The sequence below is a fragment of the Hyposmocoma kahamanoa genome, unplaced genomic scaffold, assembly GCF_003589595.1.
Source record: "Hyposmocoma kahamanoa isolate Upper Pololo Valley unplaced genomic scaffold, ASM358959v1 67, whole genome shotgun sequence".
In the NCBI taxonomy this organism is placed as follows: domain Eukaryota; kingdom Metazoa; phylum Arthropoda; class Insecta; order Lepidoptera; family Cosmopterigidae; genus Hyposmocoma; species Hyposmocoma kahamanoa.
The window spans coordinates 1098175-1117239 of record NW_020653855.1 but is presented as its reverse complement, the minus strand read 5'-3'; the positions used below and the strand labels follow the sequence as shown (position 1 = coordinate 1117239).

Sequence of the window (19065 nt, the reverse complement as noted above, 5' to 3'; positions counted from 1 at the left end):
GCAATCACCAGACGTGTCAAATTCTCTTCCGACATTCAAGCACGTTTTCTTGCAAGTGAAGAAGTTTCACAGGTCTCTAACAGATATCGTTTAAAAACTTAATTTTCATTTCAGGTTATTTTCCATCCGGAGTTCCTGTCCTCCACAAACCCGTTATTCGGTCTGGATTACGAGGAATTTGTCCGCGGGTGCCACCTTGGCGTCTTCCCGTCGTATTATGAACCTTGGGGCTATACACCCGCCGAATGCACTGTTATGGGGATACCTAGCATCACTACTAACTTGTCTGGTCAGTAAATACGTCATTAAGAATTTGTCTAAGCATGTCATCTTGGCGTCCTCCTGTATTAATAGATATTTAGTAGGCACTATAGTCCTGTCACGTACTAGGGATAACTAGATGAATAAAACTAGCTATAGCTGTATTTTTTGGAGACAGAGTAAAGTGACATTTACAGAGTTGCCAGTTTTCATAAAATTGTAAATAGTCATGTCGTTGTCGAAAATTTTGTCGATAGATTGTGAAAGAAGGTAAAATTTTGCCAAACATGTTTGAATTGTGAAAGTTACGACGTTTTAATTGCATTATTGCCTTCTTTATTTCTATTTTCACAGTTGGTTTACTAAAATATAAATCAAATTTTATTCTAATTATTAATACAAAGATCGAACACTCAGAAAAAATTCCTTCGATCTGGTCGGATTCGAACCGATGTCTTCTTGCATACCGTCTCAGAGGCTATACCAACTAAGCCACGGAACGAACCAACGGACCTCACGAATTTTTCTATGTGCTTGCGTCGTGTCTTTGTATTTGGTTTTTCAACGACTTTTTAATCGTAGCGCCATCTATGAGAAATCTATGAAAGATTTATCACCCAGTTAGTACCTTTGCAGCTACCAGTCCTGGCGAGAGATGTCACTGTTCACTGTATTAATAAAATTTTTATTGAATTGATATTCAATTCAATAAAAATTACTCCACTAGTTTGTTATAATTATTAATACAAAGATCGAACACTCAGAAAAAATGATTGAAGGAATTTTTTAGAAAAAATTGATCGAAGGAATTTTTTCTGAGTGTTCGATCTTTGTATTAATAATTATAACAAACTAGTGTAGTAATTTCACAAAAAATAATTGAATATCAATTCAATAAAAATTTAATCAAATTTTATTCATTATACATTTTAATAAGAGGTGAATTTAATATCATTATTAATATTAATATTAGATAACATCACATACGTTGCTCTGATCCCTAGGTAAGTAGCTAAAGCACTTGTGTTATGGTAATCGGAAACAACGACAGTACCACAAACACCTAGACCCGAAACAATATAGAAAAGTTAGTTTTCTACACTGACCCGGAACCTCTGAGATGGCTACACCATGAAAACAAGCCACTCGACCACGGAGGCCGTGGAGAGGTTAATCTGATTATCTATATTGAATTAAAGTTAAAGCTTTAAAATATGTCTCCTCTTTGTATATTTTGAATAGACATGTATGTATAAACTTACAGAAATTGATAATTCAAATTGCTATTTATTGCATAAGCGTAACCAACATTCAGTTGATAGTCGATAGAAAATTTCGACATACAATATTTTACGTAGGAGCAGTCGATTTATGGGCAACACTTTTGCTCTATGATGAACTGTTACAAAAAATGGCGGGTTTTTGAAGTTACAAGTACGGTTTTTACAAAGATTATTTGTATTTGAAGTACATTATGAAGAAAATACGAAGAAAGAAATAGTGATGAAGAAAGTTATCACTGTATTCCTCATTTTAAACCAAGTTATAAAAGAATTTATCCTGAAAATTCCACTAATTACGAATTCTAAGTTTGTGTATAAAGTAACAATTATGTGATTTAAGTGAAATTGAAAACTTCAATATTGATTCCCGCTGCGTAAGACTATTTAAAAACCACAATGGAAAATATTTATTGAGGATCCCGATAATTAAACGAAGACATGGCTCAAAGGACTTGTATCCAAGTCAACACTCTTAATAAAAAAAATTGAACTGTCATTTTACCCCATTTCAAAAAGTCACTACGAGTATGATGAATAACTTGTAGTAAAAAAAAAATCATTAGTATGTTTGAAATTTAAAAGGTTTAGTCACAGTCAAAGTCAAAGATTATTTATTCCATAGGTAAAATAAATTTACACTTGAAAACGTCACATTTAAGCTACTGCTCGTTCACTACGCTGACCTCCCTGAGAAGAACGAGCAAGAAACTCTAGGGATTGCTCTTTTGAATGGAATACACTTTGAATCAAATTTGTGTGGATTCTGGAGCCGTGTCGTCTTTCCATACATCTTTATCTAACACGTAGTCTTCAATTTTGTAATATGATTTTTCGATCAAAATATTTTTAATGTAGTTTTTAAACTTAGGAAATGATAAACTTAATGTATGCTCCGGAATCTTATTGTAAAAACGTATACAGTTCCCCATAAAAGAGTTGTTTACCTTGGTCAAACGAAATCGTGGTACCATGAGTTTGGACTTAGCGTTAATTTCTGGTGAAAAGTTGCAATAGTGTTAATTACTATTGTCGTAATACTCAACTACTTGGCGGTAGAAATAAATAAGGTGGCAGTACTTCCCTGGACGAACTCTTTCACATGGAGCTGTAGACAGCAAGTAATTTTTTTATTTGTTGACAGGTTTCGGTTGCTTCATGCAAGAACATATCGCGGATCCCCAGTCGTACGGCATCTACGTCGTTGATCGGCGCTACATTAGTTTAGAAGGCTCTGTGCAACAGCTAGCGCAATTCATGTTTGACTTTAGCAAGTTAGTATCGACTATTATCCTCAGTGCGCGTTTTGTCTTATCCCATTAGGTTGCTTTATAACTTTATTAACTTTATTACATTTATTATTTAAAAAATTCCCTCCTGGTCGTTTATTAGATCTATTATTACAAATAACTTCCAGATTTAGTACCTCTTGTTGATTCTGACTGAAAACCAGCGCCTTAGTGAACTTAGGCATATCGACTGTGAACTGGCAACCGGTACTAATCTCAATTTTGACAACTCTGCATTGACTTCACAGGTGAAGAAAAAAATTGTTTGCCTCATTTATATAGATTTGTTAAATAAAAATACGTAGTTTTTAAATATATTTCTAACACGTAAACTACGTATTTTTGTTTATTAAACCAGATGCTATCTATATAAATGACGCAAACAATTTTTTTCTTCACTTGTAAAGTCAATGTAAAGTTGTCAAAATTGTTATAGTACCGGTTGCCAGTTCACAGTCGATATGCTGAGTCCGCGCCACTTCACTACTATGACAAAAATGTTTTGATTTTCTTGTTGTATTTAATCTGTATTTATGTCATACTAGTGAATAAAGTGTGATAAACACTTTATTCCTCCTATCTACGTATTCTCTTTGAACGTTTTATTTATCGTTCGACGACTGTCGCGTCTAGCCTGTTCCCATATCACGACTATCTGTCGTGACTGTGTCGTGGACGTTTCTTTATCGTTGAACGAATGTCGTGTCTAGCTAATTCACTTATATATAATAATTTGTCATCACGTTTTTATCGTAACTTTTTATTTGTCGTCAGACGACTGTCATTCCAGCTCTTCCCATTCGTATCTATAGAAGTAAAGTCAAAAAACTCGTGAACGACAGTTAATATGTGAACAACTTCATTTAAATATACAAGCCACGACACTTTAATCTGCACGACAATTTGTCGTCACGACATTATGAGAACGCACCCTTATAGTTGCATCTAACGACTGAATAACAAACTAATAGAAGAAAAGGTATCAAAATCCTTCGTCCTCACACGCCCACAATCGTGAACTAATCTTACATAACTAACTGTACTGCCTCCGTGGCCGAACGGTTACCATGCCGGACTGCCACACAGAGGTCCCAGGTTCGATTCCCGGACTGGGAGAAATGTTTGTATGGCTTACATTTATTTCTCTCGTGAGTTTGGGTGTAATTTGTAATTTGTCTATGTGTGTGTCCATACCACCCGCGACACAGGGTTTCCCTAGTGCGGGGCTATGTTGAGTGTGTGCGTTATTACTCTACTACTAACATAATATAATTTTATTTTTTTTATTTTATAAGCGACATGATTATCCATAACAGTTACAGTGCCACTCAGAGTTTTAAATAGCAAAGATTTTAGGGGCACTGCCACTGCGCCCTGAGACATAGTTGACAAGTCCCATGTGCCTGTAATTTCACCAGCACCCTTACCCTTCAAAACTGGAACGTAGTCATGCGTATATTACTGCTTGGCGGCAGAAATAGGTAAGGTGGCTACTACCCTAATAGTTTTTGTATTCTATTTTAAGTTTCAAAATTTTTAAATTTACTTTATAGATTGACGCGAAGACAGCGTATCATCCAGAGAAACAGAACGGAGAGGTTATCTGATCTTTTGGACTGGAGAAATCTTGGCATCGTAAGTCTTTTAAAGTTTCTTCACGGTGTAAAACAAGAAATTAATTTTTTTTAAATACATTACCAAAATTGTTAGGGAGACCGACAGCTTCATTTGGATTGCCTTTCCCGATCGGAAACTGCGTCTCTTCCGAGTCGAGGCGCATAATTGCGATTCACAACTGGCCGATCGGAAACTTTTGACATTTCTAATCGGAACAATAGTTGATTTAACTCACAAATTAGAAAGATATAGTAGGAACCAGGTTCATCTTCTCGCTCGGAAACCAGTCTGATTTAGAGACTACCCGATCGGTTCGATTCCGTTTTGAATCAAAATCAGCACGCGAGTGTCTCAAGGATGCGTGACAGTTTACGCTATGTTGCTTTTAAGCAAGGTTCGTTTTCAGCAAAGTAGCTTTTCTTGTATAATATCAAGTGACAGACGAACACGTCATGCGCCTGATGGTACTCAGAGCATTAAATCGCAATGATCTAATAGGCTCTGCTATAAGTTGAAAAGTCCCATGTGCGTGTGATTTCACCAGCACCCTTACCCTTCAAAACCGGAACGCAGTAAAGCTGACATTGCTTGGCGGCAGAAATAGGTAAGGTGGCAGTAATTCCCTAAACTCGAACTCTTTCACAAGGTGCTCTACTGCTACCATCGAGTATGTAACCAGAAATAGAGACGAAATGTCATTTAATTTGTTTGAAAACTATTCTGCCATATCTTTACTGTGACAACTGTGCTCCGATTGGCTAGCCCGAGTTCGAAACAATTGACGGGTGTCGTCAATTGTTTCACTTCAAATCGACCAGTTATCTTGAGCTTTGCTATAATGGACGAAGATTGCAAAGTTACATATTTAATTACCGATGAAATGTGATTCCGTTTGTTTTGTAATTAGATGTTTTGCTGTTTTTCCCACACCACCGAATAGAACTGCACGGCATTGTTAGAGATATTATCTTTATTACAATAAATACAGAATATTTTTTGGAATATACGGAGACACGGGTCAGTAGTTGGCCTGTCTATATTTCAGTGCAAACGGGAGTTGATATTTATAAGAGCTATATCGCTAATGTGTTACCAGGAATATATGGCCCTTATTTCGTCTCTATTTCTGGTTATATACTCGATGACTCCTACTAAAGCTATTAAGAGTAATAGTACCTCAGCTGGAATTCAAATTTTTCCCGTACTGATGCGGTTCATTTTGCTTGGATCGAGCGACAGGGACATTGGCTTTATTTCAGAAATAATTTTTTTACATACAAAATCAAAGCCATTTGAAAAATGTATATAGTATACTATACGTGTTCTATTTAGTTTAGTTGATATATACTCCCGGACACATAATTAGAGCCACCTCGCATTTTTGTCGTAAAGGACTAGAATACAAAAATAGGTTACCATCGAAGAAAAAGTTTTCTCCCCGGTTTTGCACATCCAAATTTCCAATAAGGACTTATGGAAAAGACGTTTAGTATACTAGTTTCCAAATTGCATAAGTTTTTGATCAATCAAACATTGTTTAAGCTTAGGTCACTTAATACTGAAAATGTGTGGTGGCTCGAGTTATATGTCCGGAAGTGTATATAAAAAAAATTTGGTATATGTAAAATACCTATTGAATACAGCGGTTTCCTTGCAAAATTTCGAGGTAATTTTTGTGTTTTTGTTTTTCTATCGTAAAAATTATCATTTTTAGGAATCGTATTTTCACACCGTGTATTCCTCAATTTTACTATATATTTTCTCCAAAGCGATTGATTCAATACTTTCACTGTTATATTTCAGTAATTAAGCAAGCTGAACATCAAGCAATGTAGTCCGTACACTAAAGATGTCTGTATCTTTTGCAGTACTACCGGCAAGCGCGTGCACAGGCGTTGAAAATAGTGTACCCGGACTACGTGGACCATATGGACCGGGACCTCGGCAAGCAGTTCAACTATCCACGACCCATCTCGGAACCACCCAGCCCCACTCATTCCAGTAAGTATTTTTATCCTGTAAAGCACAACCGACCTCAAAAGTTCGTGGAGTCACGTCTATTTGCTAAATTTTATGGAAATCGTTTACCGGAAAGTGCGCGAAACTGGAAAAAATAGTAAGGTCTGCTAGTTCATTCCATAGCTCAGTTGGGAGAGCATCAGGCACGGTATCTGAAGGCGCTGGTTTGAATCTAGCCGGGTTCAACTCCCGGTAAGGGAGTCACCACAATGACTAACGCAGAATCACTTTAAGCTAGACAGATAAAGGTCTATGTCCGTGAATGTAAGAGTAGGTTCGTACGAAAGCGACTCGCCACAGGTCGGCAACGATTTGCGAATTTCCAACCGCGTCCGTACGCATGCCGACGACGGCTTGTCTTGGTTTAGAAACAACTAGCGCGCGAACGGCCGCGTCAATGGAGAACCGGCTTAATACGATAAGTGTGGTTAAACGGGTGTGCAATGAAAGATGTAACAACAAAAACCATAATAACGATGACAACCACAAATTACACCCAAATTCACGAGAGAAATAAATGTAGGCGATACAAATATTTCTCTTGGCCCGGGCATCGAATCTGGGACCTCTGCGTGGGTTGGTAACTGTTCGGCCACGTAGGGAGTTAACAGCTTTTTTAAATTAATTTTAGTTTTTTTATGATACCGAGGGACGGGACGAACAATTTGTGCGCGTAATGGTAAGCGACACGCCTGTCCATAGCAGTTGTGGAGGCACTCGAGCTTTAAATCGCAAAGATGAGGGACACTGCCACTGCGCCCGTCGCCTTGAGACATAAGTTGACAACTCCCATGTGACTGTCATTTCACTTGCAATCTGTGTGGTCCATGTCCTTGTGTGAAAAACCTAGTTTGAGACCAAGTGTAGTAAAAGAAAGAAACTGACCTGTAATATTTCTTCCCAAAAAAAAATCACCCTGTCACCGAAGATCGTATAACATCATCAGTGCGAGAACCAAAAAAAGAAACCACGGACAAAATATCACAGACTGTTCACCAAATCGATATACAGAAGAAAAACGCAATCAACGTCCAGAAAAGTCTTGAAATTCTGGAAATAACTGATGTCCCAGAATCAGATATTGAAGTTTCATTTAAGAAGAAAGATCCCTTTACCGAGTCGCAGGAGGATTATAGAACGCCTAGTGATTTTATTGAACCTCTAAATCAGGCTATGGCGGAACAAATTGATCAGTTAATTCAGAAATTAAACGACTCTGCTGAAAACTGCGAAAGAACTTAAAGGTTTCTGGGTTATGTTTCTGTTTTTCTGAATATACACGTACCGGCACATTTAGCGGATCAAAATAGTAACATTTCACATATGGTTTCACAAACACACTCACAAATGTCGGAGTAGTTGCTAAACATACACACACAAAAATAATACAGTCTTATTGAGAATATTTTCCCTTTTTTACAGTCGGCTGATTAAATTAAAGTTTTCATTTACAAGAAAAGAACTTCCACTTATTATTTTACAAAATAACAATAAAAACCTTTAAGATATTTACAACCGAACCATTCGACGAACCTATATTAAAATATAATAGAAACACTTTTATTGCATTAATTATGAAATCAAAACAAATAAATGAAAAAATTACAGTTGACAATTTTTTTATTTTCAAACTTGACCTAAAATAAAAAGTAAAATGACTGGACCAGACTTTGCAAAAAACACTGCTTATTCTTATTTTTTTTAACTATATTTATTACGGGGCTTTGAACATGAGCATGTATACCAAATCTTCGCGGCACTACTAGTTGGTTCAGACAAATAGGATTGAAATCAACCAACATTAAATGTACAAAAAGCAAACTGTGCAAATAACTGCACCTTGATGTGTTCCATCCGAACACACTCCAAGAGCAAGTGATGTTTATCCTCAATAATTTTGGTACACCTTAGGGTCATGAAGCCGGGTTAAACCAAAACTGTGACATGAATAAAAAAAAATTTATCGATATCTATCGACAGTTAATTCCCATCACTAACTGTCAATATTTATGTTGTACAGCTGTGTACAGCTCACGAATTATGCTATGGATAACATTGATTTTTCCTTTTCTTATTTTTACAATCGATTAAGACTGACCGCCTTTCAGGAAACGTTTAAAAAACAAAATACATATATCTGTATTTGTAAACTTCAAGAAATAGAACAATTGATTTACGGTTATTTTTGGCACAGTTGCGTAGGTCCCATTGTTAAGTTGACTTATAACGTAATCTTATAATAGTAAACAAAATTTTGTTATTTTCCCATTTTTTTATGGCGCCATGTGACGGGACGAACCAGTCGTGCGCCTGGTGGTAAACGACCCGCCTGTCCATAGCAGTGGCAGCGCAAAGACCTGACGGGCGCCCCTCATCCTGAGACATAAGTTGACTAGTTCCATATGCCTGTAATTTCACTCTTACGCTATAATGCTCCCATTACTGCTTGACGGCAGAAATAGGTAAGGTGGCAGTTCTTGCCTGGACGAATTCTTTCGCAAGGATCTCTACAGCTACTAAAGTGTTCCGCTCAATGTGCTGGTTTGTGTATTATGCGAGTTTTTAAAGTTATATTTTGAATTACGGTGGTTGGTTCTTATGTATTTGATGTGGTTACTATGTAGATAGATTTTTAGGTAGATAGGTTTTTTGACGCGTTTTAGGACCTTTAGGCAATTTTCACTAGTGTTTTGTTCATCTTTCAATAGATTTAATTAGACTTAGAGCGTTCGCGCACGACGTCCGTTTCATAGCAGTTCCGAATCCTAGAAAGTTACAAGGGTCATTTTATCTCTAAGTGTACAAGCTATATCGTATTTTCCCGGATTCGAATGGGACTTAAGTGCACAAGCGACTTCCGAAGTGGGACCGAGTTTTATAGATTTGTGTAGTCTGGGATTTGGAAGGAATGCGAATCGGATGCAGTGGGTAAACGCGCTTAGGGCGCCTTCATACTAGACGCTCGTAGAAACGCTTCAATATCAGTAATTTTTAGTTCACTAATTGATGATGTCAGCGCAATACGGCAATAGTGGTGTAATTCACATTTTTTTTCTTGCTATATTTCTTTAAATGATACTAAATTTGATAATCAAATATTTTTAATACATGAAAGTAGCATCTTATTATGAAACAATATATTTTAGTATAATTGGATGTTGATAAGCAATAAGGTGTCAACCAACATGATCATAGTTTTGCGAAAATGGCACCTAAACATTTTTTCCCTTCGGACGCTTTTTTTGATATTTTGTTCTAAAATTTACTTGTAAAATGAAAACATTTGCAGTTGTGCTTGTTGTTGTTATATTTATTATAGTAATAAATTACAACAATTCATCGTTCCTGAGGTGACAACATCAAAAGTTTTTTACAAGTTTTTAGAATAAACTATCAAAAACAATGACACGTTATTGTTTATCAGCATCCAATTTAAAGTAATTATAGCGGATTGTAGCAATTAGTGTTCGGGTGGGTGCCATTGAAGAGTGAAGTTCCTTTGGCCTTGGAAACGAGTTTACAATTTATTTACACGACATTTAAGAGTTTCAATATAAAACTAAAGAAAAAGACGCCAAAATTAATTACATTTAAATTAAGAATTTCAGTATAAAACTACACTGTTGAAAAGTCTATAAAATATACTGCCGCGATTCGCTACAGTACTATTGTAAAAAAAAAATCAATGTCGTTTACAACACTTTAGCCCAATTGTGACTGCAAAGATGGCGTGCGCATGTCACGACTGTGGCGCTAAATATAATACGAAAATGTGTTAATCAGTTAATAATGTGTCAAATGTGACACTGTGGCGTTTCTATTAGCTTCTAATTTGAAGGCGCCCGAAATGACAATTGTCACGATTCATGTAGGTATATAGCAATTGTAAAATATATTAATTATGAACACTAATTACTATAAGTAGTTATATTATCACAAATCAGTTTCTCACTATTAAACACGACACGTTTTTAAATTGTATTTTTTCATATCAATGCAGTCGATGTCTTGGATAATCACTTCGTGCATTAACTGCATGCAGTCGACTTCATGTAGCTGATTGACTGCATGCAGTTATCACGTGAAGTCGTTATCACCTTCACGCATTAACTGCAATTATGCCGTCAACTTTTAGCTGCCTTACACGGTAATTCGATCGTGGTATTTCTCTGTTTTAGGAGGAACAACGCCCGCGGCATCAGTCCATGGTTCTGATGATGAAGATGAAGTAGACGAGGAGAAGGAGCTTGCAGAACTAAGAATCACGGACAATTAGGGTAATACGAGAAGAATAGGTTTTTTTTAGTTGGATTCTAGCATCATAAATTTTGCACTTTCCGGGTACAGCCTTCAAATGTTCATGGGAAATGGACGAACTGAGATTACTTGATTTTTGTTACATTACGTATATATTGTCCATCCGTTTACGGGTTACGATGCCACAGACTGACAAACACATATATACATAATTATAACTATTTTGAAAAAAACATACCACAAAAGTTTGTACAAATACATCTATTTTGCCTAGTTTTATTGAAATCGTTTAACGAAAAGTGGGTGACATCCAATAAACCGTATTCATCCCCTAATTTGACACCCTTTGAGGTAAAATATTTTTTCCAACAAAAAAAAAAGAATATACAATATAAAATTTCTTTATGTACACCAAAATGGAAACAGATGCAGTACATATCAATAACAATAACAGTCCTATCGCTTTAAGCGATTTCTGCTGGACAACCTTTGGATGAAAGTAATTATATAACTCACAGGAAAAAGACCACGTCATCAGATGAATCACCGAAATCAGTTCACAAGTGTTGTAATCGCGTAGCCGAATTGACAACCTCCATATTTTGAAGTCGGAGGCTTCAAACTTACAACTCCCCTCTTTTGTGTTGGCGGTTAAAAATTAAAAAACTGTAGTGATCGGGCGAGGGCGGGGCAAATTTAGATGAAGAGAGAGCGGAGTCAAAGTTTCCACATTCAAGATCAGTCGATGCCCTGCAGTGCACATGCTGAATCCAACTATTGTAAAATTAGGGGGTCGCCACATCTATTGATGCTTGGATTTGGCTTGAGCTGGTATTCAGACCGTCATCTTTTATTATGCGCACAGCCCAGAAGCGAAGTCCTTGCCTGCGACAGTGTTTACGAGCACATACAACCTGAGGACCTTTAAGGTGCGACTGTATAGGCATCTTCCATCGTTGACTATCTTTGCTCCAAGGTTAGGTACTGCCGTGCTTATAATATAACAGTACTTAGAATATTTGAAACACATATGGACTTGTTCTTATCGTAAGCAAGCCAGGGAGTGGTCTTGAGCAAGCTGGTGAAATTACAGGCACATGGGACTTGTCAACTTATGTCTCAGGGTGATGGGCGCAGTAATTCGTCCCGTCGCTTGATATTATTATAAAAAAAGTTAATTTACTTAAAAAAAAAGAGAAAAAGAAAAAGTATACAATAAAAGCGAAGGTCCTGCACGCTGCTCTTTTTAGATGAACATGAAACTCTGGCCGGCTTAATGCTATTCCGTGTGGGTAAATGTGGTAACTCCTTTATAGGTATAAAGTTGTAAAATTTTATTTTTTCAGTTAGAATTTAGATTTATTTGACTTAGGTTTTAAGTATAAGCAGGAATGGCGGAGGGTAGCTATGTGAAGGGAAACAAATGTAGAAGGTACAGACGGCGGTATTCAAACAAAAGTGAATAACTAATGTGAATCGTGTTCAGACGACCTCGGTGGCGCAACGGTTTATGGGCGCTGGATGTCCAGGATCCCGATTCAGAACTCTTCGATATTTTAACCGAATCTGTCGATTGGATATCATTCTCGAATCGAAGGGTGAATGTCGAACAGCGCCTAGGAATGCATTACTTTCCATTTTCTTTTACTTTCATTCGAAAGCTGAGTTCTGAATAACATTCGTAGCCTTTGCCGGTCGAGAAGTTCGAGTAATGGTACGGGAGTGGCGTCATTTCGGTTCGGTTTCGAATACGACAGTTTGAGGTTCGATGCGGGTGTTGTGTTGTCGACAACTGAGTTATCGTAAGGTTCTGAATCAACCCCCTAGTTCGATTCTCGGTTGGACCAAATTGGGAATTAACTTGTCTTAATTGGTTCTAATCAGGGTGTTTTGGGATGCCTTAGAGTGACCTTCGTTGCTCTGGCACTCATGGAATTCCCTAGTTTGAGACCACGTCAATTGGTCGTCTGGATCATTATTATTGTTACCCTTCGCCCCTTGTAGGTAGCGATGAAATTATTCTACAAAACACTTATAACTGTAATTACAATTGTTTACTTACCTTTTTGTAACAACTTTATTTACAAATTAAAACTAAATTTACATTATCACAATCACAAAAAATCATTATTTACAAACATATATATTTACTAAAAATGTTTTCGATTTTTTTACGATAAATTATATAAAATGTGTAATTTTTGTTACTAAATCAATTTTATAGAATTTTTGTCCAAATTCTTGCCTTAATATATTGTCAACAACACTCTCAGTTTCACATTTTCTACTTCAGTCCTTTGTTATTGATTTGAACTTGAATGTTCGATTTAAAGCAGAGCATGTTGTTTGACTGTACTAGTTAAAATACGCTTGAGCAGCTATATATGGAAAAGTAATCGAAATATCTGCGGAAGCAAGGTAATTAATTCTATGGGGTTTTCGGGAACCATTCGCAAAACCCCCACTGATTAGATAGTGAAACTAAAACAACTTTTCTTGTTCTCTGATATTTTTATCTGACATAATCAAAGTCACCTTAAAATTAGACGTCGTCGTTACAAGCGCGCGCCACTTTTGCAGTCACAGTCAGTGAACTAAAAATTACTGAAGCGGTACAGACACGCTAATTTGAACGTGCCCTTAGACACTTAAGAAATGCTTCTTAATAAAATATACCGTATAAGTATCGTATCGTATAATAAGTACGTAATGATATATTTCTGTTTCATTTTCCACTGAATTTACTAGCCTGTAGAAAAACCTTGCTTACAAGAAAACAAAACACTTATAGTTGTAATTACAATTGTTTGAATATTCTAAAAATATTATTTACACTACAAACCTGCAATCACATAAATTTTTATTTACAAAATAGAGATATTAATTATATTTACTAACGAGGTTATTGGATTTGTTTTAAATTTCCGATTTTTTGTCCCGAAATCCCCACTGGGGCAGATATTCAGGGGAATTTGGGAAATTATTGTTGTATGTGGTAATTTAATTGCGGATGTGCAAATATTTTTTTTTGTCTGTTTGTATATTGATGTCAGATGTTAGAAGAAATTTAAAAATTTTTAATCTTTGAATTTATCTACATTCTACAGCATGCTGTCGATTTGTACTAGATATCACCAAATTCAAAACATAGAAAATAAATAAGAAAAATGTTCAACATCCTACCTCTAAATACTTCCACATAAATTATTAAAAAAAGTACATATTTACACGAAATAATAGCTACCTTACACATAAGGTAGATTACATATTACTGTTAGGTATATTATAGAGTTTTTTTTAATAATTAGATTTTTAATGCTTTAGTACTGCCAATATAAGAATTTCTGTTTTGTTAGTGCAAACGTCTGGGTATCACAGCCCTAATAATAAGTATTAACAGCTATCCCTACGAATCTCCGCTCGGGTAATTGGCACTGTGAACATAATACGGGCGATAATCACTTTCCACCAAGTGAACCATGATTGTTTGCGTATCTTTTTGCACTAACAATCCAAATATATATAAAAATGTCGACTAGAATTTCCTTAAAAAAAAAGTCTATAGTGACCACCATGCAATAATATCGTCTTTTTCCAGTGAATTATATATATATATTTTTAAATTCTAGTCGCCATGTATAGTTTGTAAGTTCAAGAAAGAATTGATTCCTGGAGTAAATCCAATGCCCTTTTTAACTGTGCCATAATGCTCTGGATTTGTTATTTAGTAAATAAAATTGTGTTACATTTTAAAAATAATTTGGTTTCATTTTGTTCACTTCTGCTCCTGCTAGAAGCCGTGGTGGGCAAATGGTTTCACCTATCGCTTCTGAAATAGAAGCCGTGGCGACTCATCCGTAGAACAAAGACCTATGTGCAAGGTGCTGTTTATTCTTGGGACATTGTACATTTAGTTTGTTGTTCTTGACTGCGCATATCCATAGCCAAGATCGAATGTTGTTCGATTTTATATTTCCGAAACGAAATAATAAATACATAAAAAAATCTGAAAACACCTTTATATAGGCCTTTTGAATAACGAGATTATGTTTTAACTCTTTTCGCTGTTTAAGCACATCGCACTTTGTTCTTCGTATGAGTCGGTGGGTTCGAATCTGGGCTCGCACCTGTAGTTGTATGTGTAATATTTTAGTCAAGATCTTTTCGGTAAAGGTAAACATTACGATGAAGCCTGCACGTCGAAGAAAGTTCACAAACCTCGGGAAAAGTGTGAAATCCCCAACTGGTATTGAGTCAGCCAGAGAAGGCGTGAAAAATGTCTATAGTAAAGCCGGAGTAGTAAATTGGCAACACTTAAACACAACTTATTAGCACACAGGTACTAGTACAATAGTATACTTCATTTCACTGGTTAACTTATTGTAAATTTTAGGCAAGCCGGTGAAAATCGAGTTATAAGGACGCCTCGCCACTGCTATGCACTCCCTGAGAGAAGACACGTAACGTGCCAAGTAGGGAGTCGTTTATATGGGTTGGTGATTATACCTCTGCTAACAACCTTAATACCATTTATAAACACAACAACAACCTTTATACCATTTAAAAATTTGAAAATACTGACTCTACCATGCTTATATATTATTTGAAATTTCACTTGTCGTAAAGCGTCATCTTCGTTTATTTGAATTCGTCACACGAGCCCGCCGTTCTCATCAACTGAAAAGTAGATCATGTAAAATTGCTCTACTTCAAAAGAGATAATAGTAATGGCTACGAAGGTATGACAAACTTCCACTTGAAATTAGGAATTGCAACGATTGTGCAGAATTTAAGAAATTATTATTTAACTACTTAAATGATAGGACATTCTATAATATTGAAGATTTCTTATAAAATTTACATTTCATATTATTAAATTTGTTATTGATTATTTTACTATTGTTATTATGTTTGATTAGTATTAGGTTGCATTAATTGGACTGCATGATTATAATATTATTGTACAAATTGTTGCATGAGAATTACTAAAACAAAGAAAACTTTGTATGCCATAAGGCGGATTACAGTGATTCAAAATTCATTCTTGTAACAACTTTATAAATGCCTGTGTATCACAAAGAAATAAATGATTTGATTTAACAACCCTACTTACGCGTTATAAACAGTACTTGTTGTGTAGTGTATTAGTGCTGGGCATAGGCCTCCCCCAACGATCTCCACGACGATCGGTCCTGCGCTGCCCGCATCCATCGGCTTCCCGCGACCTCCACCAGTCGTCGGTCCACCTGGTGGGGGGCCTACCCACTGAGCGTCGTCCGGTGCGCGGTCGTCATTGAAGAACCTTTCCGCCCCAACGGCAATCGATTCTGCTATGTGTCCCGCCCACTGCCACTTCAGCTGAGCAATTCTTCGAGCTATGTCGGTTACCTTAGTTCTCCTACGCATTTCCTCATTTCTGATTATATCATGTAGGGAAATACCGAGCATGGCTCTGTCCATTGCCAACTGAGTGTCCTTGAGTAACCACTTACTTTTAAAGCGGGACATAAGAAAATTGGTAAAGATAGTTTGTTAGAAGCCGACGTCAAAGTCTGAGGGCTCTAATGACTCGAGAGGTTTGTAATTTTTACCGCCCCAGCTACATACAATGTTTTTCTACACATTTGCGAGGAAATGGATACAATGATAATTTATTAACTTAACTGCCTCGGTGGCCGAACGGTTACCATGCTGGACTACAACGCAGAGGTCCCCGGGTTCGATTCCCTGTCTGGGAGAAATATTTGTTTACTTCTACAACTTATTTCCCTCGTGAGTTTGGATGTAATTTGTGGTTGTCTATTTGTGTGTCCATGGCACCCGCGATACAGGGTTTCCCTAGTGCGGGGCTATGAGTGTATGCCTTATTATTGTATATTATTATTTCTAAAAAATGTCAGTGGGGCCACGAGGCCAAAAATTTACTTGTTAAAACTAAGACCGTTGGTTCCACCATCTAAGTGGAACCACGAGTATTTGAAAATCCTACTGGACCCACTTGTGGAACCAAACAGTGGGTCCAACAGTCCTAAAGGATTATTTCTTGTATAAATAAATATCGCTTCACAACACAACATTTACGGATAATGCAAATGGCGTGTTTTTGTTTTTTTTTTTTTAAACAGATAGCTTACAATTCTTCCACAGATAATACAACTCAAACTAAAAGTGGCACAGACGCATGCAGCCATAATGTGTTAGATATAAAATAAAAATTACCAAATTCTAAAAGTACTGCTTAAATTGAATTCACAATAGTAGTATAAGTGAGTGTTAAATAATGAAAGGCATTAAAATACGAGTGAGGATCATAATTAGGCATTAAAACATCTCACGAGTGTTTTAATGCCTAATTATGTACAGTTACATATACTGCTTTATCTACACACATAAGCTCTCTGTGATGTGTTCAGGAACGGCATGTTACGCCTGGCGAAATGGCGGCAAATAAAAACTTTTCTCATGCATGTCCTTAGAGGATGGAAAATTCCATAGTCTAAGCGGATGTCACACAACCTTAGACTATGGAAACTAAAGGACATGTTACGTTGACATATATAAATCAGACGTTATATGTATATGATGCATTTCGACGTCGAAAACATAAGCATATTATTGTCTTTGTTTAACTATTACGTGCCGTCTTAAGCCAAAAGAGATAGCATTACATTAGTCTGTGTCAAACACGGGAATCGAAAATTCGTAACGTCATTTTAAATGCCAACCGTGGCCATTTCAAGTACATGAGGTACATGATACCGTTGTCAAAGGGAAGTACATCAAATGTCAAAACAAATGTTTTTCGAAATGTATTATTGAATTATTCACATGTATTATAATTAAATTGGACAAAAATATTGACAGTGAGAATAATTAGGTATTAATAAAAATGCGACGCTGCAGCATTAAAGGATGCGGCTATAGAAAAACTGCAAATCAATCGAATGTTACATTGCACAGGCATGTGTTATTTTTTTGTCTATAAATCACACAATAGCCCGAATATTTTATGTAATTAGACTTATTTAAGTAGTTTATTTATAAATCTTGCCAAATTTTGCTTTTGTTACTTTAGATTGCCTGTTTGTTTGTATATTTTGATGATTGTTGTTAACGATTATTTTGAGATAGTGTTGATCTTGTAAGCATACATATTATCGATATTCTGTTATTAAAACAATTCACTATGAGGTTTTTATTGTTTTATTATTATTATTTCAAGTTTTCCTACAAATGAAAAAAGGAAGAAAGAATGGTTGGAAATCATAGGACTGCCGAATATAAACGTTGGATCAAAGACCATCTTCATTTGTTCGCTTCATTTTGAAGAGTCAAATTTGAACAGAACTTTAAATGTAACTAGATTACATGACAATGCTATTCCATCATTAGGTTTATTGGTAAATAATTTTTTTTGAAGTTTAAAAATGTGTGTTGACATTTATAATAATATACCACTCGAGATTAAATTATCAGACTTGTGTTTGTTTAGGCATACTTTGGTTACAGTAAACTAAAGAAACAAAAATTCAAGCCATACATTTGCATGTCGATAATGACTTATCGATAGATTATGGTACAACACTAAAGAAATCCGCCGTTTGTAACTTTCAAATTTTGGTAATATGCACGTTGATTCTGTACTTAGGGCAGCTCCTTTCTTTTATTTTTTTCCATCCTCTAAGCACACAACCGAAGTTTTTATTTTTAATTCTTAGACAAACTAGAATCGGCCCCAACTATCATATCGTTCGATATCAAGTAACGTGTGAAATTGTCAAAATTGTTTGCTATTGACATTTCATTTCGAATAAAACTTCATCTCGACTGATATTAGAATTGAGGTCCAATCAAATTGTTTTGTTTTTCAGAGATGTTCGAAATTTGAATGTAATAATAACATCGAATTCGTTATTATTAGGAAGCAATAACATTTTCACAGATAAGAAATTTGTTCAAACAAAACAATTTGTCTTTATGCTGGTCGTAATTTGCGGTTTTTGAACACATTTTATAGAATTTATGACATGTGTGTAGATAAAATAAATTTAGTAAAATGTTGTTAAATTGCAAATGTTTAGTTTTTTTTATACTTCAGTATTTAGTTTGTGCGAAATATGCGTTCAGATTTTTCGAGCATAAAAAGTTTTTAAATAGAATAGAATAGAATACGTTTATTTGCCAGAATACAGTAATTACAAAGGTCTTAAGTAAAATTAGGTACATTGTATTCAACCTGCAAGCAGATGTGCAAATATTAATGGGATTCAATGTTTAGTCTCTATAGTTTCTAATTGATGTAGTGAATTTGTAAATTCTAAGTATTCTTTATTACTATAGAA

At 35.8% G+C, this 19065-nt stretch overlaps 1 protein-coding gene across 2 annotated transcripts in view; it reads left to right on the top strand.

Moving 5' to 3' along the window:
* LOC113232260 (glycogen [starch] synthase) overlaps positions 1 to 10980 on the top strand; it is a 52458-nt gene extending 41478 nt beyond the window's left edge. The window contains exons 14-19 of one of the 2 annotated variants that reach the window (XM_026466928.1): positions 115 to 289; positions 2686 to 2815; positions 4384 to 4465; positions 6316 to 6448; positions 7395 to 7710; positions 10645 to 10722. In XM_026466928.1, coding sequence (XP_026322713.1) covers positions 115 to 289; positions 2686 to 2815; positions 4384 to 4465; positions 6316 to 6448; positions 7395 to 7708 — 834 coding nt within the window. In that variant the 3' untranslated portion in view covers positions 7709 to 7710; positions 10645 to 10722. Of the gene's footprint in view, positions 1 to 114; positions 290 to 2685; positions 2816 to 4383; positions 4466 to 6315; positions 6449 to 7394; positions 7711 to 10644 lie in introns of both variants that reach the window. The other variant, XM_026466929.1, reaches the window with a different exon arrangement.
* The last annotated feature ends 8085 nt before the right edge of the window (positions 10981 to 19065 follow it).